The 22,533-nt window shown below is 57.6% G+C and overlaps 2 protein-coding genes across 10 annotated transcripts in view; both read right to left on the bottom strand.

The window, feature by feature from the left end:
* The window catches only part of MTG2 (mitochondrial ribosome associated GTPase 2), a 243,062-nt gene that overhangs the window by 170,740 nt on the left and 49,789 nt on the right, over positions 1–22,533 (bottom strand). The gene's annotated exons all lie outside the window — the stretch shown is intronic.
* OSBPL2 (oxysterol binding protein like 2) overlaps positions 1–22,533 on the bottom strand; it is a 37,001-nt gene that overhangs the window by 12,320 nt on the left and 2,148 nt on the right. For 4 of the 7 annotated variants that reach the window (XR_009249156.1, XM_058686144.1, XM_058686147.1 and 1 more), the window contains exons 2-6: positions 11,440–11,612; positions 8,003–8,147; positions 6,194–6,269; positions 2,528–2,662; positions 1,992–2,089 (exon numbers count right to left, since the gene is read on the bottom strand). Coding sequence is in view for 6 of the 7 variants with exons in the window: in XM_058686144.1 (XP_058542127.1) it covers positions 1,992–2,089; positions 2,528–2,662; positions 6,194–6,269; positions 8,003–8,147; positions 11,440–11,476 (491 nt within the window). In the remaining variant the exon portion in view is untranslated. Of the gene's footprint in view, positions 1–1,991; positions 2,090–2,527; positions 2,663–6,193; positions 6,270–8,002; positions 8,148–11,439; positions 11,613–18,168; positions 18,292–22,533 lie in introns of those variants that run through there. The other 3 variants (XM_058686146.1, XM_058686148.1, XM_058686149.1) reach the window with 3 other exon arrangements.

The following is a 22,533-nucleotide window of genomic DNA, read 5'->3' as shown; positions in this document are numbered from 1 at the left end:
AGGTATGTAATTTACAAAATGAATACTTGTCTAAGAAAAGAAAGTGCTATTTTTAGCCGCTGAGGAGCAATCTGTAGGGAAGAAGACACTGGAGAACGACTCGGTTTAGTTACAAAGCTCCTCAGACCGGAAGGGCCCTCGGGGCCCCGCGTGCAGCAGACGCGGCCGCAGTGCGACCTGGACCCGAAGACGGGCCTGCACGCCCGGGGAAGATGCTCGTTTCTCGGTCAGTCCGGGGCTTCGCCTCAACCCCTCAGCCGAATCCTGGAAGTGACTGATGATCAGGGGTGGCCGTCAGCACCACGGGTCGTGGATCGTGGGTCATGCTGTCTCTGAACCCACGTGCTCACTTCCCGTCGTCTGGAACTTCTTTCGTATCAGCTCTAATTCCTCTTTTCAAGATATGTTAATGGTGCTTTTTAATAACGAAAACGCCAATAATTTCCTGGTGGCTAGACAAGCTCAGAGCCACCCACCCGGGCACCAGGACACATGCACCGTGGGAGGCAGCAGAGGCGTGGCTGATAAAGAAAGTGCTCTCTGGGAACTCACAACAAAAGTTCCTCTGAACAGTGAGGCTCGGGGCGGGTCTTTCCCTCACCTGGGCCTCAGGTCCCCCGTTTCTGGACTGAAGAAGCAGGGACTTGCCACGGTCACCCAGGGTCGCCCGCACGGACCCCCACGGCAGCACCGTGCCTCTAACCCGCCCGGCTGCCTCAAAGGCAGCGGGGTTCCGAAAGCAGGTGCCCGCGCACCGAGCGGCAGCCAACATCTCCGTCCGTGAGAAAACCAGGCCAGCGGCACGCAGAGGGGCCAGCGGCAGGGCCGCCCCGGGCGGCCAGAAACGGGTCAGAGCCCGGACCCGGACATCTGTGCCACCGTCCGAGTGGGAGGTGATTTACGCCTGCGTTGCTAACACTGCCGACTCCTCCCGCAAAGGTGTGAAAGCAGTGCTGACACACACACACCCTGGCACACGCTTCCCTGAGCCGCACGCGCCCGGAGCGCCGACTCAAGCAGACCCACCCCCCACCGCCCGTCCACAGCCACTTACTCACCTTTGAGAAACTCTCACGAACAACTCGGCCATTAAGGGCAATAAACGGCCCGAGAAGCACAACCCGCAGGGCTCCCTGAGATCAAGACGCCGTGACAACACAGCACGCCGCCACGACTCCGCGGCGCAAGGGGGCGGTGCGTGCGTCAAGCCGGGGCGCACGCAGACGCCAGACACAAAACGTGGCAGCGTAACTTAGCAAAAGCCTGTGGCACCGTGGGGAAATGACGATGGCACGATGCTAAATGACAGACCACACACGTGCTCGCACTCAAGGAAATCGACCACAACCTTCACGGTCTCCTGCGGGATGACGTCTCCCTTTTCGCTTTTCTCAACTCACGCGTCTTCTAAAAAGGGTGTGCTCTTATCGTTGAAGTTACGCTTTCGTTCACTAAGACACCCCCACAGACTCTCTTACAGGACCCGGAGGGAGCCCCAAACGGCCCCACAGAGGAGCCCCAGCCGGGCTGAGCAGATGGCGGGGAGCACAGTGCCACCGTCCGCTGATTCACTTGCTGGTCTGGGTGGGCACCTCACGCGGGCAGCGGGGTCGGGAAACAGCACCCCAAACAGGCCCGGCCCACCCTCGTGGGGCCCCCGCCAGGACCGCCACAGGCCGTGCCGTTTCTGGGGCGTGCGCGGGGCTCAAAGACCAGGTCAGAAGACCAGGTCGGGGGGGCGGCACGGGGCGCCACCCGGCAGAGACCCCACCCGGCCCCTGGCCACTGCCCGCAGCTGCACCTGCCCTGGTGACAGTCACCAGATGCCCTGCTGACGTGGGCCGGGCTCACGCACGAGGGCCCGTGTCCACGTCGGTTCCAGGCGAGCCAGCGCCCCTCCGTCGCCTGTCGCCTCCCCTCCTCTCTGGAGCCCGGCGCTCCGCTTCTCCCCTGCGCAGCCGTGCCGGGCGCCCGCGGCCCCGACCCCTTACCTGATCAGCTCGTACGTCTCTCCCAGGAGCGGGTTGAAGGGCTTGCCGGTCCTCTCCCACTGGGAAGCCACCGCCGACACCGCAAAGGCAGCAACGCACTGGGAACAGCGCACAGGACGGTGAGCGGGGGGCCACGGGGGGGACGTGCAGCCTCTCCGCGCCAGATGTGCTCCTGGTGGCACGGGTCTCCCTTGTCACGTGTTTTGAGATTACGGAACTTCCGGGGAAACGCCCGTCAGCACGAGCACTTCCTCAAACCACACAGGCAGGAATCGTGTGCCCCCCTCCCCCAGCCCGGGCGGCCCTGAGGCCCCGTGCCAGGTCGGCCGGGGTGGCCGCACCCACACACGGGGGGGGGGGGGGGGGGGGGGGCCAGTCCCTAGCGGACCTAGGAGGAGCCGAGGCACAGGGCAGGACGGCACCCAGGAGTCAGCGGGAGCCACGCGGGCCGATCACCGCGGGGCCACTCACGTGGCGTCATGCTCACTGAACACCAGTCTCGTGTCTGGCGCCCCCGGAAGGGGCCCACCGCCCACCTGCATCCTTTCCAGGGCCTGGGACTGGCAGGAGGCTCTGTGAATGAGGTCCACGTGCTCCATGTACTCCGTGATCCGCTGGAGGAAACTCAGAGGCTCATTGAAGGCGATGGGCATGGTGATCTTGGACAGCTCCTGGAAGGAGCCAGTGAAGACTCGTCACCACGGGACGGTCCCCAGGAACCCGAGCCCACGCCCGCCCCGCTCTGAGCGCAGGGAAGACGCTCGTCTAGCTCGTCAGGAGAAAGGAAGTCAACCCCGTGGAGACCCGGCCTGCTCGCCTGCTCGAGCAGCAGCGCTGCACACGGGCCACGGGCAGGGCAGGGCAGGACGGAGAGAGGCCCCCACAGCCAGTGGGGGTGCAGAACGGGGCCGCCTGGAGACGGGGCACCACGGCAGAAGCGCGTGCGCACCTGCCCTTTGGTCCCGCGGCCGTTTCCGGGAGCCCGCCCCACAGATGCTCTGGCAAACACACAGCAGACATCTGACAGGGATAGGCGGCCAGAAGGCACGGCACCGCGGGGTGACCGTAAGCCTAAGCAGTGGCTCTACGTGGCTGTGGCACCACGCAGCGAAACAGAGGCGGAAAAGCCTCTAGTTCATCTGAAGAAAGAGGGAGGATGTGACACACGGTCCCCTCATGAGGCACGGGAAGACAGACCACGGAGGGTGGAAATGGTCTCCTCGAGGGGAAGGGCCAGTGCAGCGCGAGGGCAGGGACAGGAAGGGAAATTCTTGGAACCTCAGCCCAGAGATCTGACTTTAGGTTTACGATTTTGAACAAAAGTAATGTAGAAAAGCAACGTCCAAACATCGAGAACAAAAGAAGCAAATGAGCGCACGCAAGCTCTGGGGGCCCAGCCACGTGGACGGGGACCACGGCAGGTTAACTCCAAGCACGGTGACCGGAGACACGCCCTCCGGACAAAACGACCCACAAAAGGCAACCAACACCCACGTGTCAGCACACACGCTGGTGGCGGCAGAAGTGGTCCTGTCCTCCGGAACTGTCGTGTGTGTGGGATAGAGCAGGTGAGTCATTAATTGAGTGCTGGTCTAAATCGGTCACCTGCACTGTCGTTAGAAACTGGGATCGTCGGTGTGGGGGGACGAGGCACAGACATTCGACCGAGGGGGCTGGAGTAATCCCGTCATCCCAGATTTCAACCGTCGTTGAAACAAATCCAAACAGCTCCTAGCTCTCCCCCTGGAAAGACCTAGAACAGCAATTCATAGCCCACCCCCCTACCCCTAGGGCCCAGCTGTGGTCCTGAGTCCTCTCTCTCTCCCTGCACAAGCGGCTGACTCCAGATCCTGGACGAGAAAGGGACAGAATGAGCCAGAGCTTCGTCTATAAGGGATCACGGCCAAGCCGAAGAGGCTATTAACAGCCAAAGAGGGAGTGGCTCGGGGGCTGGAATGGACCGGGGAGGTCTGACTCCGTGAGTTTGAAAAAAAACAAACACAGACAAGCTAGTTGGTTACACTGGCCATGCTGGGTCATGCTAGTGAACAACATCACGTGGCGACCGTGATAAAGTGAGAATCACTCACTGACCCTGACTTTCTTCTGCAAACCGCACTGGCGGCCGCAGAAGGGCACGTTCTCGGCACAAAAACGTCCCAGGAAATAAAGGAAGAGTGACAGCACCGGCCCGAGCGCCAGGAGCTCTTAGTCGGGAGGGAGGTAACACCACAGACGGCAGAAGCACAGACAGAACGGTGCTCCGACAGCCGGGGACCGGACCCGGCAGGTAGCGGATGGTGTTAACGCGTGGCCTTCTGAAGTGTGAGGGTGGCCGTGCTGGTGGTAAAGAGAATCTGTATCCTTCAGCAACACGAAAGTATTCACAAGTGGGGTCTGCTTCAAAATACGAGGAGAGGCGGGAAGCGGTGAGGCGTGGCGGTGTTCCCCGGCCCTGCCTGCCTCAGCGGCCCGTTGGCCAGCCTGGGGCCGCCGTCCCAGTGGGCGAAGGAGGAAGAGGGCCGTGTGCCACCCCAGAGGCGAAGCCCGTGGGTGCCGAGCCGGTGTAGCCCGGGGACGCGCCGACCCACGTGTTAATCCGAATCCATCCTACGGTGGGTCCTTGGGGAATGCAATGTGATGGTGTCACTTTATGACAAGAAGCTGCAGGACCAAGGAGCTAGTCAGTGTTTATTATTTATTTTTGAGAGAGAGAGACAGACAGACAGACAGAACCCGAGCCGGGGAGGGGCAGAGACAGAGGGAGGCACAGAATCTGAAGAAGGCTCCGGGCTCCGAGCTGTCAGCACAGAGCCCGACGCGGGGCTCGAACCCACAGACCGTGAGATCATGACCTGAGCCGAGGTCGGACGCTTCACCGACAGAGCCCCCCAGGTGCCCGACCAAGGAGCTAGTCAAGTTCAACACCTATCTTCAGACAGATACACCCACCTAGACCTGACCTGCTCACACAGCCAGAAACGTAGGGGAAAACACCGCTAAGAGAAAAGAATCCCAAGCGTGCCATTTTAGAAGACAAGAGACGTGTGGGGCGCCTAACTGGAGTGACTCTTAGTCTCGGGTTGTGAGTTGGAGCCCCATTGCTGGGTACAGAGGTTACTTGAAAATAAAAATCTTAAAAAATTAAAACATAAAAAAAGCCAAACAGGTGCCTATACAAATACGTGTGTGCAGAAGCAGGGTCAGAAGGCACGCCTGGGTTTTCCAGCTCTGTCTGCCGAGAGGCCTGGGGCAGGGTCACCCCAGGAGCGCCAAGCACATCCCGCGCCAGCCCTTGGTGCCTAAACACCAGCCGCCAGTACGAAGACAGCAGGGGGTACTAGGAAAGCCAAGTCAAGTGCGTGGTGAGCAGTGACGCTCCGACAGGAACGCTGGCATCTCGCTCACCGAGCCCCGGCTGCTACATGAGACGTCACCACGACGGGAAGCCGGCTGAAGGGCAAACAGCTCAATGTACCACCCGCAACCGTCTAGAAGTCCAAGGTTACTTCAAAATAAAAAGTGGGAGAAAAGAAGCAGTTTCCTCTGGGAAAGGGGATGAAAGAGACGAGGGCAGAAATAAACGGCGGTGGCAGCACGCGTGGGAGGCACGGGGGACAGGGCCGCGTGCCTGTCGGTACAACGCTGTTGGTACAACCCATGGCCTGCGGTGCACCCTGCCCTCCTGGGGCGGGGGGGGGGCACAGCTCACATTCCCACAGACGGTGACAGTCCCGTCACGCAGGACCACGAGAAAAGAAGCCTGCGGCCCCGGGACACCGATTATCCAACCACCTCCTCTGAGCAAACCCTGAGCATCTGAGCTGTGCCCCAGGTCCCGCACTTCTGCCCGTGGCTCGCCCTCAGCCTGTGTCGAGCAGCCCACGGAAGCTCCCCACGTCGTGCGGACTGTCCAAAGCCAACTGGTGAGCCCGTCGCAGAACGCCAGGGTCAACGTAAACCGCTGTGATGCGTCTCACATCAGGAGGCTTGCCTGTGGGATCACGTTCCCGCTGGCTGTGAACACCTTAGCCTTCGCGCCTTTTCTCTCCCCCACCCCACGTCCGTCCCTGTCCTATCTTATCGTCCTCGTGCTACAAATGTGCAGAGCACGTCTCCCTAAACTATCAGCAGTGCAACAGATACCCAGGAATTGAAAATGTTTCAGCTTCAGGCCCTGAAACGAGTCCCCCTGAACTTACCAGGCCGATGCATTTCTTTAATATACTCCACACGCTGAAGTCGCTTCTGGTAAACATCGGGGCAGGTAATGACGTCCTATGAAGGAACGATCAGAGTGACGTGGGTTGGTCCCTCCAGCACCAGGTTCACTTACAACTGATGATTTTGCCCAGTGACCATTTTTTTTTTAGTTTTTAGATGCAAACACCGGCCATGTGTCTGCTCTGGCAGCCCGAGTGCTGTTACGTCCTAAAGAAAGGTCTCTGCACAGGCATCCTGGAGGGTCTCCCGGGAAAGGACGGTGACCACGGCAGGGGCCGGGCCAGGAAGGCACAAGACAGAGCCGCGTTAACAAAACCTTTCGGAAGTCTGCCGGGAGCCTGCCGGGAGTCCCTTTCAAACACAAGTTTGTTCTCCCGAGGCTCATTCCTTTCTAGGCTCTCTTCCTGCCAGCTTCCCGGGGAGGCCTGGCAGTCTCCCTCCCACGAATTGGGGCTGGGATGAGACACTATTCCACCTGGGAAAGAGGGGTGCCTGAGCGGGCTGTGAAGCTAGAGTTGGGGGGAGGTGTGCTGGACCCATTGGCAAGGGTCAGGAGGGAAGAGCAGGAGGAGGGGGCCGGGGGCCAAGGTAGCAGGGCAGATGGGGCTCTGCTGTGGGAACGGGCTGGCTGCACCTGAGGACTCCAAAGAGGCCCCTGTCGGCTGGGACCAGTGACAACGGGCCCGGGGCCGGAGCCAGAGGAACACAGAGGGCCGGCCCTCATCCCAAGAGGAGAGTGACCCTGCAGTCCCCTCTCCCAGCCAAGGCGCTCTGTTCACCATCGCTGGGGACCACGCAGACACTGGCCGAGAGGCAGAGGCAGTGCATTCAGATCTGTCTAGTGCCCGCAGGGTGGAGAGGAGACGGGAGGGTGTGGAGGCAGTTACGGGCGCTACAGGGGCACAGGAGAGGCGGCCGGACTGGGATGTGACACAGGAGCCGGGAGGGCTGAGGAGCCCAGACGTGCGTAACGGGACCACATGTCAGAGCTGGGTGACAATGCGCGGGGGCAGGAGGACGGTGTTAGGCCGACGTGCGAACCAGATTCATGGAGCGCTGAGCGGAGGACAGCAGAGCATGACCCACTCTAGGACCGGCCATTGGAGCACACGTGCAGAGGTGCTCCGACGCCTGCCGGGAGAACGAGCCGACAGGCAGGGGCGGGACGCCCGAGTCCCCTCCTGCATGCATCTAGCAGGCGCTGGGGTCTAGGACCCAGAGCAGGGGCTGCGGTGAGGCTGCAGGGCTCCCTCAAGCTGCAAAGCAAGTCAGCGTGGCGGGGGACAGAGGCCGCCTGCCCACCGCCACTGCCTCGCGGGGCCTGTCTTGCCCTTGTCCTCGCTTCTGCTGGGGAAGACTTAGGTCACCGTCTCCAGAATCTAACTCGGAAGGAAAAGGAAACGTGGGGAAAAGGAAAGGGGGACTTGCTGCTCTAAACACCCATTTCCAAACTGTAGGGCAGACAGGCAGTGCAGCATTGAGAGGCAGGCGGTCTGCAGGGGGCAGCAGGAGGGCGGCCCTCCCGCCGGTCCACCCCGCAAGCCCTGGGGCGGGGACCGCAATCAGCAGTCAAGGAAGTGCCATCACTGACCTCCAGGAGCCAAGGACAGTGGCGTCGGGTCTCAGAATCTGTGGCTGAACAGGGCACCAGGGGATGCTGTCCGGGGGCGCCATGGCTGGGTCACCCCTGCGCTCGGGACTCAGGAGAGCTGAAGGAGCGCCCTGTGGCACGGCCAGGGCGTCACAGATACAGCGGAAGATTCTAAAACGCGCGCACGATGACGTACCTGTGCTTCTGAATTCCATTTTCTCGAGGGGGCCTCTCCCCGGCCTTTCCGACCCCGTTACTTCTGCCGGAGTCCACACACATCACCGCAGCGACTCTCTGACTTGCCTCTGAAAATCCCCCGGAAGAGCTCTCAGAATCAAAGCCTGCACACAAGCAAGCAGAGTGGTAGTTTTCGCGGGGCCGGGGGGACACGGAAGCCCAGCTCCGAGAGCTCTGACCGCGGAATACCGGAAGCTCTGCTTCATTCGTAACGGGCGCATCTTGCCACAATTCGCTCTGGTCCCCAAGAACCGAGGCAGAGGCAGACGGAGGAACGCTTCTGGGGGCTTCCCCAGGAGCTCAGACAGCACGGGTGCCCTGTGCACCCGGTGCAGCCTGGCCGCCACCTGAGGTCTGGCTGGGAGGCCGGGGAGCGCGGTGTGCCCGCGTCTCAGGCCGGGCTCACGCCCTGCGGGGCAGGCGACCTCGCCGGCACTCAGCCCCGCCTCTAGGCTGCAGAATGTCCTGTCTCTGCACAACGTCCGCAGTCAGCCCCGCCTCTTCTAAATGCAAGCCGTGGGGGCGCCTGAGGGGCTCAGTTGGTTAAATGTCCCACTCTTGATTTCAGATCAGGTCACGATCTCATGGTTCCGTTCATGAGATCGAGCCTCCCACGGGACTCCATCCTGGCAGCGCAGAGCCCGCTTGGGATTCTCTCTCCCTCTTCCTCTGCCCTTCTCCAGCTTGCGAGCCACCGCCCCCCGCCAAAATAAACTAAAAATAAAATAAAATACAAGCCACAGCACTGATGCTACAAGAACCTGCACCACACAAACACAGCACCAGACTCTCACACCCATGAGCAAGAGCCCAAGCACGGAACCAGCCGGAGCTCAGAGCACACCCCACGTCCACAAAGAGCCACAAAGAGCCACAAAGAGCCACAGAGAGCTCGGGGAGCCGCAGCCACCAGGGAGGGGCTCCCGGACCACGGCGCTTGGCCATGACAGTGACCGTTTCCGGGAGGACGCGGGCTCACAGGGAGCTCGGCGCTCGCGCCGGCCCCTCACTTCACAGACCGGGGGAGGCCCAGGGCATAAGGCCAGGCGGGTTGAGCACGCCGTCAGGCCCGAAAAATAAAGAAACCTGCTGTGACACTTTCTTGAGGATACACAAAAAAGTCCTGTCTCGTACTTTTCCATATTGACAGGTTCCCAAGATGGAGTGTCCACACTTATCACATGGTGGCTTTGAGAGGATACGTTAAACACAAGCCTCTTTAACGATCAACATTTTCTGAAACAGCCCGTCACCTCTGATCTCACTGAGACAAAAGCAACATCTACTTAATCCCCAGTCCAAACTTGGCTTCCTAAGGAGACCCCCGTGCTGCAGGGCCTGCCCGCCCTCCTCTGTGTGTCCCTGTCCCCACGGACCCCCCATCAACGCTAAGAGGCTGCAGGCGGCAGCTGTGAAGGAAAACGTTCACCTAAATCACTGCCCGAACCTGCGCCCGGGAAAACAGGGTGACACATCACTGAGAACCCTGCTGAAGTCTTTTCTCACATTAAGCCGGCGCAACATAAACGGTCTAAACATTTTAACGTACAACACGTGTTTATTACAGAAAAAAATACAGATAAACAAAGGAGAAACTTGAAATCACCTGTAATCTGATCACTCAGAGGTACACGCTGTTAACAGGTCTGTTTCCGTAGCCCTTAATCTGTACAAGTTTTTCATGTACTTTCCTCTTAATGGTGCCGGTTCTTGGAGGAAGTAACTGCCCACGAAGCCATTCCTCTAATAACTGCTGGGCGTAGACACTTCCCCTTAGATTACACAGGAAGGTGAGTCCTGTGGCGAAGTGATCGGGATTCTGCGTCCTCCACGGTGCCTCCCTGGGGCCCTGCTGCTTGTCTCCCACTATTTGGTTTAGACCAAAGAGCTGAGGTGAGCCATCATTTCCGTGGACAGCTGCGTCCCGGGTCTCAGAGACGTGCAGAGAAGTGCAGCCGTGCGGGGAGGCGGGGGCAGGGGGAGGGGGGGGCGCTTCTCTAAACGGCGGGCTACACAAAGCTCAGGTCCCATCCGGGGAAAAGTCTCCAGGCAGAGTCTGGAGACGCTCAGGGGTCCAGGTCCGCTGGTCCCAAGCAGAAGGAAGCTGCCCACAAGAGTCCTAAGGGAAGGGCACGCCAAGGCCGGCTCTCTTGGTTAGAGGCCTGGTCGCCCCGCAAGGGCCAGGAGGCCCACAGAGCACGTCTCGAACGACGCACGCGGTCACTGAGGACCGTGCAGGTTAGGCGGACAAGCGCACAGTCGCAAGGAAGACCGCAGCTACGAGACCAGGAAAGACGACTCAAGTAACTGAGCTCAGCCCCTCCTGCTGCCTGCACCTCAAACAATAAGTCAACAGTCGGGCTGTCGGTCCATCAACCTGGTCTGGGAGGAGGGGCCGGTCTGGCCGGTGAGTGACGAACGCCCCAGGCACACTGACCGGGCTCCAGGAGACAGACATTCACACAGCAAAGTGTGTCCAGAGGGGACAGTCACAGCAGTCACTACGGAAGTAGCCCCTTTGGCCACACCTGAAAGACCATCACTAAAAACCTGGTCTGGAGAAATATTTCAAAGTTGCTATTTTTATACTGCTCCACCTAAGGAGGAGGGAATTGGACTAGAATAGTTTCTCGAGGTCCCTTTCCACCAGTAAGAGTCCTCAACAGATGACAAAGGACGTTCCAATTGTTGACCACAGAGAATGGAGGGCCGTCTTGAACTTGAAGAGTCTTCGGGCCCATACGGCTACTTGTCACTTTCCTGCAGGTGCTCAGGGCTCCTTCCCGGGGATGGCGAGCAGCCAAGCTGAGCCAGTGCGGGCTGACCCAGCCCAGCCTCCCCTCCCCTGCCCCTCCCGCCCCCCGCACCCGCACAGATCCCCATGCCCTCAACACACTGTTTTCCGTCAGGCATACACTATCGTCTTTCGGACTACAGGCTGCGCAGCAGTCCTTAAAATGGTCACAGGAAAAGCGAAACGTAGCTGAACTCTGAAACGGTAAGAGGCGTCGCGGAAGCACACACACTCACGAGCCTTGGAACACTTTACGCAGCACTAAACAAGATCCGGTTAGAACAGAGGACAGCGAGGCTTTGATCGTGACGTCTAAATAACATAAGAGAACTGCCCGTCTCGCTTAGGATCCAAATAACAGTATTTACGCTCCAGGGCAACTCTTTTAAAGACTAAAACCCAGTTGCCCCTTCTTGTTATCACCTGTGACCCAAAGCTGAGCTTCTCCCCCGCAGCTGGGATAGGGTACATGCGAGTCAACGCCGGGGGACACGTCGCGTCTCTCTCCTGCATGGCCTCACCTCCCAAGGCCAAGTCCAGGACCCGGACCCAAGCTCCTGCGCCCACACCGTGGCCTCTGAGTCACTTCCTGCCCCGCTCACCTGTGACAGCATCAAAGAATTCCTCCTCGCCGTTCATCCTGCCGTAGCCCGGCTCCCTCGCCACCCAGTCTTGGCTCTTCTACTGAACCATTGTACTGGACCTACATCGACAGCGTAAGTAATCGTGCGCCGTGAACTTTCCTTCTGGTAAAAACCCAACAGGCACTGGAAATCTAAGGGGAGAAAACATTTCAGTACACTTAGCTTTCAGAAGTTTTATGGTTCAGAAACATTTAGAAAATACCCATTCACCATTCTTGAAATCAATCTCAATTACAACGTAAGCAAAGAAAATGAGTGATCTAACAAATGCAGGATTTCAAAAAGTATGAAAACGTCCATAATATAAATATCCATCAATGAATAATAGATCAAGAAGTAATCATTATTTGAAGTTATTAGTGTTTTTTTAATGTTTATTTATTTTTGAGAGAGAGACAGAGTAAGAGCGGGCAGGGGAGGGGCAGAGAGAGAGGGAGACGCAGGATCCGAAGCAGCTCCAGGCTCCAAGCTGTCAGCACAGAGCCCGACGCGGGGCTCGAACCCACGAACCGTGAGATCGTGACCTGAGCCGAGATCAAGAGTCACACACTTAACCAACTGAGCCACCCAGGCGCCCTTATACAGTACTTCCATTTTTTAAAGATAATTACAAATTTTTAAAAAGAAAACAATGAAATGATAGATTCGGAGAGAGTTACTGTACAGGTGGAAAGGCGGGTCAGTTTCGGTGGGTGTTCACTCACATGTCTGGGGCTCAAACCTGCCCCCAGACGTCCCACTGAAGGTCACCACATACCCACACGGAAGCTACAACAGGTGGTTATAGGCAAATGTGCAGAATGATTTTCAAGTATTTGTTTCATGCCAACTTAAACAATTTTTTTTAATGTTTACTTATTTTTGAGAGGAGGGGGAGGGGCAGAGAGAGGGGGAGACACAGAATCCGGAGCAGGCTCCAGGCTCCAAACTGTCGGCACAGAGCCCGACGCGAGGCTGGAACTCACAAACCGCGAGATCGTGACCTGAGCCGAAGTCAGACGCTCAACTGACTGAGCCCCCCAGGCGCCCGGAAGAACAGGATTTTATAAATGGAAGAGACTGAGCAAAAGATTAGCCTTGTCCCAGAAGGTCTGACTTTTTACAAAAACAAGCTGAGTCCATCTCACTATGTTAGTAACACAGATCTGGGCCCCCAGAGCCCTCCTGCGAGTTCTGAGGGTGGTGAAGGAGCAGCCGGTCCCGAGGGAGGGACATGCCCTCTGTCCTTGGAGTGGAGACACAGCACTGGGTGACGTCCCCAGAGCGACTCATCTCTGGCCCCGTCCGGTGCTACATGAGCTCCCACACAAGAAAACAAACTGGCATTAAGTTCCTCCATTCTTCCTGCCTTGAAAGGCTCTCTCAGAGACGCCTTTTTCCTTCCCTCCGGCGGAACCAGGCACCAGGCGGCTTCTGGAAACACCCATACAAAGCCTCGCTCACAAGTCCGGGATTCGTTGCCTGTGCACATTAGAGAAGTTATTACTTACTTCCAGTTCCTCTGGGACACAATGTGTCCCCTCTACAACACGTAGCAACTTGCTCTGCCCCGCTAGAAGCCACCCAAAGGACCCAGGGTCCCTGGAGGAGAAATGGCTGAATCCAGGACTGGGAACCAACCCTCCAGGGCAGCAAGAAGCTGGGGGTCCCGGCACAAGATCCAGGATGGGCCTGCAGAGGCTCCCTCTGCAACAGGAGAACCGTCTGAGCACCAGGATGCTCCAAGACACTGAGACACATCGGGTACAGCTGGGTCCTCGCTCGCGAAGATGCCGGAAGGAGACGGGGCGGCCGTCCCGGATGATGCCGGCACACCCGGTCGTCCTGGAGCAACGGCCACGCCGATCTCCTCAGTGTCGCTCTGATGTCGTGCCCGTGCTGCCGCAGCGAGCACAGCCGACTTGCTCTGAAAAACCAGTCAACGACGGGAGCACCAGGAGTCCTCCTGTCTCCTCTTGGGCGCAGCCTCTCTGCACCGCTGGGGGGGAGGGGGGGGCAGGCAACCAGGGTGGGCGCTGCTTCAGAGCAGTTTCCAGCGGGTCCATGGGATGGGATGAGGGTGTGTGAGAGGCGAAGGGGCCGGGAGTCCTGACCCGTCCGTGCGGCGATCCCCCACCACAGGCTGCAGTGGATACTCACTCCCGGCCTCTCCGGGGGGACACCAGCCCAGGAGACACCGCCAGTCCTCCCGGCTTGCCACAAAACGCCTCCCCTCATTGAGAGGAGTCTCATCCAGCTCTCTCCGAGGGGTGCCCTCTGACTGCCGTCCGTGCGTCCAGGACCCCGGCTCAAAACGCAAAATGTTCCTCCACCGCTTGTACAAGTACCTGTGCCTAAGCCTTACACATCCATCTGTACGATTCTCTCAGAAAAACAGATCTACTCGTCTAGGACTGAGTGAGTGGCTAAGGGACCCTGGAGGTTACTCTCCAGGGTCGGCTCAAGAGGAGAACTGTGAGTCATCTCTCTTTCTCTATCAACACCAGGCAAGGCCACCCAGAGGTGATCTTCACGAGGAAAGACAGGGACACGAGTAAATGAAAGTGCTGAATCTACTTTTGCAGTTAAATTACCAATTCTGGATTTTTAGATTGTTCAAACTAACATCAATCCTATCTAACACTTTAAAAACTTGCTGGCAGGCACCAACCAGATGGAAGGGAAGGAAGGAAACAGAGGACCTGCCTGGCACAGTAAACCGAGCAAAAATACGGCACACACCTGGAACACGCCCCAACAGCAGCAACAGGACACGCGGTCTCCAGCAGCGGCCGGATGTCAGGCCACAGATTACACCTCAACAGATTTTACCAAAAACTCTCGCGCAAATCACCTCCTCTGCGCATAAGGCAACGAGTTAGAAATCAGTAACAGAAGGAAAACTGGAATACTCACAAACTGTGGAAATCCGACGGCAGGCTCTTAAGCAAGCAACGGGTCAAAGAAGAAATCTCAAGGGAGATGAGAAAATACTTAGAAACAAATGAAGATGAAGACACAAGATACCCACACGTAGGACTCAGTGAAAGCAAATGCTGAGGTGAGGGAAACCTACAGCTACCAACCCCAGCATCAAAACTCAACCTAACTCACATCAACAACCCGACTTTACAAGCTGAGGAAAAAGAACAAATACCAGGGTTAGCACAAAGAAGGAAATAAGGACAGAAAAACAGAGAAAATCAATGAAACTAAAAGTTGGTTCCCTGACAACATCAACAAAACGATCGCCTTCAGCTGGGTAGACTAAGAAAAAGAGAGAGAATACGCAACTAAGATTGGACATTCTTACCGACTCGACATAAATACAAAGGACTCGTTAGAGCCTACGAACTATGAGCAATGATCCACCAACCACCTGGATACCCTAGATTGAAACGGACAAATTCCCAGAAACACAAGACTCACCAAGACGAACTCACAAAGAAACAGAAAATCTCTGACTAGTAAGGAGACTGAACCAAGGATCGACTCTCACAGCAGGGGCGCCTGGGTGGCTCAGTCAGTCAGTCGTGCGTCCAACTCTTGATTTTGGCCCGGGTGACGATCTCACGGTTCGTGAGATCAAGGCCCGCATCAGGCTCCTCACAGACAGCATGGAGGCTGCTCGGGATTCTCTCTCTCTCTGCCCCTCTCCCTGCTCACATTCTCTCTCTGTCTCTCTCAAAATAAACAAAAAATTTTCACTTAAAAAAATCTCACACAGCCAAGAAAAGCCCTGGGCCTGATGGCTTCCCTGGTGTATTGTACCAAACATCCAAGGAAGAACTAAGACAAATTCTTCTCAAACTTTTCCAAAAACTGAAGAGGAGGGAGCATTTCCTAACTCATTCTATGAGGTCAGCATGACCCTGAACCAAGGCCAGACAAAGACACTGCAAGGAGAAAACTACACTGCAATGTCCCTTAAGAACACAGAGGCAAAAGTCCTCAACAAAATAACGGTAAAATAAACACATTAAAACACGTTCAGCAACACATTAAACGGACCATACACAATGACCAGATGGGATTTCTTCCTGGAGCGCAAGGATGGTTCAACATATGAAAACTGATTGATACAACAGGTCACATCAACAGAATCATGGGGAAAACGCACATGACCTTCTCGGTCGATGCATAAAAATCATCTGAGAAAATTCAACACATTTTCGTGATAAAAACTCTAAAAGCTAGCAATAGAAGGACAGTACCACCCCCTAGGCAGAGCCAAATATGAAAACCAACGGCAAATACAGTCAAAGGCGAAAGACTGAAAGCTTTTCCTCTGAGATCAGGAACAAGGCAAGGATAGCAGTTTCTCAAAAATTAAACACAGAATTATCACAGGACCCAGCAATCCCACCTACAGGCATTTGCCCAAAAGGATGGAACGCGAGGTCCTGGAGAGATGTTTGCACACCCAGGCTGACAGCAGAATTATGCACAACAGCTAAAACATGGAAGCGAGCCGGTACCCGCTGGCGGGTGAACAGAGAGACCAAACGTGGTTTATACGTGCAGTGGACCATCCCGGCCTCGGAAAGGAGGGAAAGGCTGACACCCGCCACCACGTGGAGGGACCTTGAGGACACTGTGCTCAGTGAAGTGAGCCAGGCACAAAAAGACAAATACTGTCTGTTTCCACTTACATGAGGACTTAAGGAGTGGTTACGTTCATAGACACAGATGATGGCTGCCAGGAGCCGGGGGCAGGGGAATGGGGATTAGTGTTTAATGGGGACAGAGCTTCAATTCTACAAGATGACAACGGTGCCAGCGAAGGGTGACAATCAGGGTTCCACAGGGTTATGAATGATTTACTGCCACTGAAACGCACACTTAAAAACGGTTAAGATGGGGGCGCCTGGCTGGCTCAGTCAGTGGGACGCGTGACTTTTAATCTTGGGGTTGTGAGTTCCAGCCCCACCGTGGGTACAGAGATTATTTTTTTTAATGGTTAGGATGGTAAATTTTATGTTATTCTACCACAACTGTAAAAATTGGAAAAAGTACATAAGCACTGCAAACAAAAAATAAACGATTATGGACAGAGCTCAAACGCACTGGCTGCTAAGCTTACTCAGCTTTACGCTGAAAGGGAAAAGCTGCCATTATCACCAGTGATGGGATTGTTGCTAAGGAGGGACCCCAAAACCTCATCTCACACTCCAACCTCGGGGAATGTTTCTCCTTCTGACGGCTCAGAGTGGTGGCTCATTCTCACCAGGAAACCGTGTGGCCGTGTGAAATCGGGGACCTGCAGACCAAGGTCGGGCGCCGGCACGGGGAGGGAGGCGGACGCGGACCCCAGGACGGAACGCAGGGCGGTCCCAGAAGAAGCGGGCCCAGGGCGATCGCCAGGGCGACTCGGGAGGCCCTGCACAGAGAGCAGCCTCGGGAACTGGGCCCGCGCTCAAGGCGCCGACTGCCTACGGCTGGGTTTCCATCCAGCACAAGCCAGAAGCTGTACCTTCTAGAGCACAGTTCGTGGCAAGGCTCTCATGGCCCCAGCTCTTAAGGTCAAGGCCAAACGATCTAGAAACAGATGCCCCGTCCGCAGTGCAGAGAACTCGGTGAGCCTCAGGCTAGGGAGGCGACAAACCAAAGCCCCCCCCCCCTCCCCCGGGTCCCCGCGGGCGTGAGACCCCTGGAGAGACGTTACAGTAACACTGAAAGTTACCAGGGTTCCCCAGGAGCCCCGGAGCAGGAAACACCGCCGCTTCCGAGCGTGGAAGCCGCACGGCTCAGCACACGCTGGACAATGAGCCGTGGGCGGGAAGTGAAGAACGCGACGGCAGAGATGGGAGCGAGAAATCAGGAACAGGAACAGGGAAGCCGAGGCTTCTCGGTGACGCTGACGCGTGGCAAGGGGGACGCTGGCCCTGGCGGAGGGGCGGCCCCTGGCTCGCGGGCTCTCTCCACCGGGCAGCTCCACGGGCTCGAGTGAGGGGCCCCGAGCCACCCCGTCCTGTGCCTCTGGAGACCTCGCCCCTGTGGGGGGACAACGTGCTTGGGGCCGCCCTTACTTTTCGTGCCTCGCAGCCCACTTTGTGCACGAGGCCCACCTGTCACCGGATGCCTGCAGACCCTTGCCCTACGGATGCCCACTATGCCACAGCCCCGCTTCCCTCCTTCGTAAAGCCTCAAAAATTCATGCAGGCACACACCCCACCCGCACAGGCTCCAGCCCGCCAGAAACGCACTCGCGGGCTCCGTCGGGCGTGGGGCCGCTGGCTGCCAGGGACTCTGAGCCCCCGGAATGGGGCTGAGACCACGGGGCGGGGGCCTTTCCCGCTGCCCACCCGGCAGCCCTGGCCAGCTCCCGGGATCCCGCCACACACAAGGAGGCGTTCGGCAGAGCGGGGAGGCGCCGAAGCACCGGGGCCGGTCGGAGCGGCAGGACCTTCCCAAGACCCAGCCGCCGGGTGCGACCCAGTAAGGATATCAGGCCAAGCCCGCCATTCGCTCTCCTTTCCAAAACCGCCTGCACTGCTCAACTCGCAGTCACGGAAACACGCCTCGGGCCACCCGCTGAGGGACCCTCCGGCCCGCCCGTTCCCACAGCCGCACAGCCGGGGCGGTCAGCGACCTGCTCGGGCGCACACAGCCCGTCTCACAAGGTGAGCCGCACGGACTGTCTGCCTCCCTCCTGGAGAGCGCCGCGCACTCGGGCCTCCGGGACCAGGGGCGGGAGCAGGGACTGACCGCTGGGCTCTGCGTCCTTCCACCCGTGCGGGATGTGATGCCATCCGGTTGTACGCGACGCTCCATCGAGTGCCGTTTCCAGGCCACGGCGGGTGAGCCGTGTGTCCCTGTGTGTGTCCCTGCCCGGGTCTGCGTCATCTGCAAAAACCGGCCTCCTGACACTGCAGAATTTACAGCTTCTCCCCCGACAGGCAGCTGTGGGCTCTTTCCACACTGGCACTGACACCGCGCCACCCTCAGAAGGCACCACCTCGCTTCCAGACCGGCCAAGCCGGTTTACCAGCCACTGTGCAAAGGCTGGTGGGTGGGGTTAGGTAGGAGTCCACTCAAGAAACGGAGGGCTTCTGGGCTTGAGGAAGGGACACGAACCTCTCATGCTCTGTCAGTCGCTAACTGTTTACCACTCTCTGGGCCAACAGGGTGGCCTTGAAAGGCAGGCAGAGGGTGAAGCTGCCTGGCCCGGAGGAGGAGAGCGGGGGAGCCACACTTCCTGGTGGGACTGGGCAGGCCGGCTGGCTCGGCAAGTGGGAGTGAAGCACTCCACCACCCAGGCCCACCTCCTTCTAGCTCCCTGTGCCCCCTCCAGCTCCCTGTGTCCCCTCCAGCTCCCTGTGTCCCCTCCAGCTCCCTGTGTCCCCTCCAGCTCCCTGTGTCCCCTCCAGCTCCCCGCCTCCATTGAACCAAACTCCTTCTCATTCAACGAGTGCCAGGAATACATCACACACTTCAAGGAACAAGAGCTTAGAACCCAGCACCAAGTGTTTCCAAACATGCGCGAGATGAACGCAAGCTTTTTCACGTACACACGTTTGTTTTAATCGACCTCGTCATTGCGAAACAGAAAAAAGCGGTTCCAACGCAGCTCGAGAGAATGCGTGAGAACACTCGGGAACTCTGTCCACGGCCTGTGGTCTGTGTTCACAGAAGACCGCCGAGCAGCCACCACGCCAGAGGGTGCCGTGCAGAGCCCTGAGAGTCCGCAGGGCCAGCCCCCCGCGCTGCCTGGTAGCCTTTGATGAGCAGAACCAAATGCCGCGGACCAGCAAGCAGCGACCGTGGCAGCTGGGATGCGGGGTGCGGTGCGGGAGCAGCGAAAGGGGGTGCCCCGGCGACCCTCAGGGCACCCCACTCCCACGGAGCCTGCTGCCAGCCTCCGTCTGGCAGGATGCTTCAGATGCCATCTCCGTCACGGCACAGAGGCCCGTCTGCCATACCTGCCCTTCCGTCTGCCTGCTGCCCTTCCCTGTCCCACGTCCTTCCCGCTCATCTCCAGGTACGCCCTTCTCACTGCGCGAATATCAGACCTGCTGGTTACTCCCAGCTACACTTCCTGAACACTGATGGTGGGGATGGGCGGTGTCAGGGATGAACTTGTAACCAACGTCCCAAATACGAGAGAGAAACAAAAAGGGGAAAAATCCTAAAACTCTGTATTTGTTGTTTTTCTTCAGGAAGGTAACTAGGTTCTCCACTAAGTTCTCCAAAGGGCTCTGGATCCAAAACTGGGCTATGACCCCACGTGTGGGCCCCACGTGCCAGTGAGCACACCAGGCACCTGAGAACAATGGGAGCGGGTCACACACACATCCCGGAAGCCCAGATCCAGTAGATCTGGGGCTGGGCTTGGAACCTGCACTTCTCAGAAAATTCCCCAGGTTTTTCTGATGAGAAGCCAGGGTTAAAATCCCTCCGTCGCTAACCGAAGAGCCTTCCGCCCTGACAGGCATCGGCATTCAACCCAAAGCACAGCTAGCGCAGACAAGCACCTACAGCACCACTGAGAGGCTGGCTCCCCGCACGGGGACCCCTCCCACCCTGCTCTGTCCTGGGGACCTGCCCCGCTCCCCCACCCCGGTCAAGGACTCTGGAAGACAGGTCCTTGGTCCTAACTTATACAGGATTATACAGCATGGCTCCGGCCCTTCTCTCCCCTGTCCAGTGTGTGACAGTGTGGCATCTGTCACCACTGTCCTTTTTCCTGGTGCTTCTCTACACACCAAAGGGTTCCAGTGTGGACATCAAATCATACGGTCACCCTGGTTTTAAGGCAATGGCGGAAGTCACTTTCTGGCCAACACAGTGGCTCAACGTGTCAGACTTCAGCTGATCTTTTCTCGCGATCAGCCTTTTGTTTGTCCAATAAAACTCACAGCCTTCCCTGCCCCGTGGCTGCCACAGTTTTTTCCAGAATCTGCATTCAGTACAGCTTCCCTACAGACCATTCTTGTGTATGTCATGCTCTCTCCCAAGAACCTCTGCACCACCCTGGACCAAGATTTTCTCCGGGCACCTTTTAAGGCCAGTGCCCGTCCACCGCTCACCATCAGACAGGCCTGGCCACCCAGGAGCGGCCCAGATGGTTTCCACCGCTGACAGGCCTCAACCCTGGGGACAGCCCCAGACCCTAGCACCCAGGCACCCAGGGTTTCTTGAACAGACTCCCAGGCACGGTGGGATGAGGCCCGGAAGAGCGCCACGCACATGCCCACCCCCCACCCCCATCAGGCCCCAAGGCTGTGGAGCCAGGGGCCGCTCAGCCAGGATTGATCCCAAAGTCTGGGTCTCCAAACAGCGTCTGCAGGCAGTGCCGCCCGGATCTCAGACGTCTGCTTCTTCAAGACAATCCTTGTTATTTTTTTACTTGTAAGTCTTCTCCACCCCCAATGTGAGGCTCAAACTTACAACCCAAGATGAAGAGTCGCACGCCCTACCGGCTGGCTCAGTCCAGCCGGGTGCCCCAAGACAGCCCTCTGTAAAGGCTTACTTCTACTCTGGCTCAACACAAAGATCACGACATTTGCATAACCTGAAGGTCCAGGTGAAAGACCTGGTTTGGGGTTCTGCCCAACGGCCCCAAGTTCTTTTCTGAGTTTGGGAGGGAGAGGAAGAAATGCCATCAAGTTCGCAGGCCTGTCCGAGTGGCCATTGATCACACAGTCCCCAAGGAGAGCTGCGGGTACGGGCCGCACTCCACACCGCGTCTCCCAGTCCGGGCTCGACCCAACCCGGGTGTGACGCGGCTGTCACACCAAGCACTTTGAGAAAAAGAAATGACGGCAGGGACACAAGTTAATCACCGCGCGCGGAAAGCGCATTTAAAGTATCCAAGTGCGACCCAAGATACTAATGCTTTTTATTGATCAGTCAAGTTCACATACTAACTTCCTTTCGGTCTCACTCCGCTACGACTCAACTGTAAAGTGCGCCAAGCTCAGGGGGAAGCTGCGCACGTGACAGCGTGCCGAGCACTAAGTCAGGAGTCAGCCTCCACAGGGAGGACACGGCGGTGGCCCGGACCACGCGCTGGCTGTCCCCGCGCCCAGGGCCCTCGGCTGAGGTACGGTGTGTCCGTAAGCACCGGACAACCCCACGCGAACAGTCGGAACTTGAAGGCATCCCCGTGACTCATCTCAGCAGAAGGCAGAGCTGCCCACCAAAGATGTCCTGGCTTCGCTTCGAAGCCGCATCTGCGCCTGTGTGTGTCACGGCCAACTTCAACGCTCTCTGGCCGGGACGGAAGGGGCAGCCGAGGGGCACCCGGCACCCGTCATGATACTGGACACTCTCCGTTACATTTTCACAGACAGTCCTCCCAGGAGCCTGTGCTGCAGCCACAGACCCCGGACGCAAGAAGAGAGAAGTAACTCTGCCCCCATCGAAGTCAAGGGGCTGCGGCTGGAGCCTGAGGGCCCCCGCCCGCGCTCTCCCTGCTGCCCCCACCGCCTGCCTGCGGAATGATTCTTCAACTCTGGAGCACCTCAGCCACCTGGAGCACCGTCCTCCCGGCTCTCACTCCATGTAAGCCCTACGTGCCTCATATCCGCCGCAGCCAAACTCCCAGGAAAAGACGAGGCCGTGGCTTTTCAAAGAAATACTAAAGAGACAACTAGCCCCGTTTGAAGACAGTACTGAGTGCCTAAAAGGTTGGAAAACTTCCCCACTAAAAAACCAAATGTCCTTTTGTAATCAGCTGAATGTAACAAAATGTTAAAAGTCCAGCCAGCTTTAAGTGCACGTCCAAGCCTCATTTGCTCGCATTTCCTGGAGGGCATGGCTGAGGGCACTAGCATGAAAGTCAAGTGGCACTTTTTAAACATTACAATAACCCCGTTGGTCAAAACGCTAGACAAAACGGGAGTCTGATGCCCCGAAACGCCTCTGAGACAAGGAATGCCCTGGGCGTGCTTCAAGGTAATGCAGCGAGTCTGCTCAGAACTGAATTGCGAGCCACAACGTCAGACCTGCATGGACCTCCATCATCGCCCCGCTCCTACAATTCAGCCTTCCGCACAGTGAACATCAACCACCTTGCTGCCAACGAAGCAACTGGGCAGCAGGTGGGATATTTCAGGAAAAGCTGGGATA

The sequence above is a fragment of the Neofelis nebulosa genome, chromosome 9 (genome assembly GCF_028018385.1).
Source record: "Neofelis nebulosa isolate mNeoNeb1 chromosome 9, mNeoNeb1.pri, whole genome shotgun sequence".
NCBI classification, from domain to species: Eukaryota; Metazoa; Chordata; class Mammalia; order Carnivora; family Felidae; genus Neofelis; species Neofelis nebulosa.
This window is presented reverse-complemented; position numbering and strand designations above follow the sequence as displayed.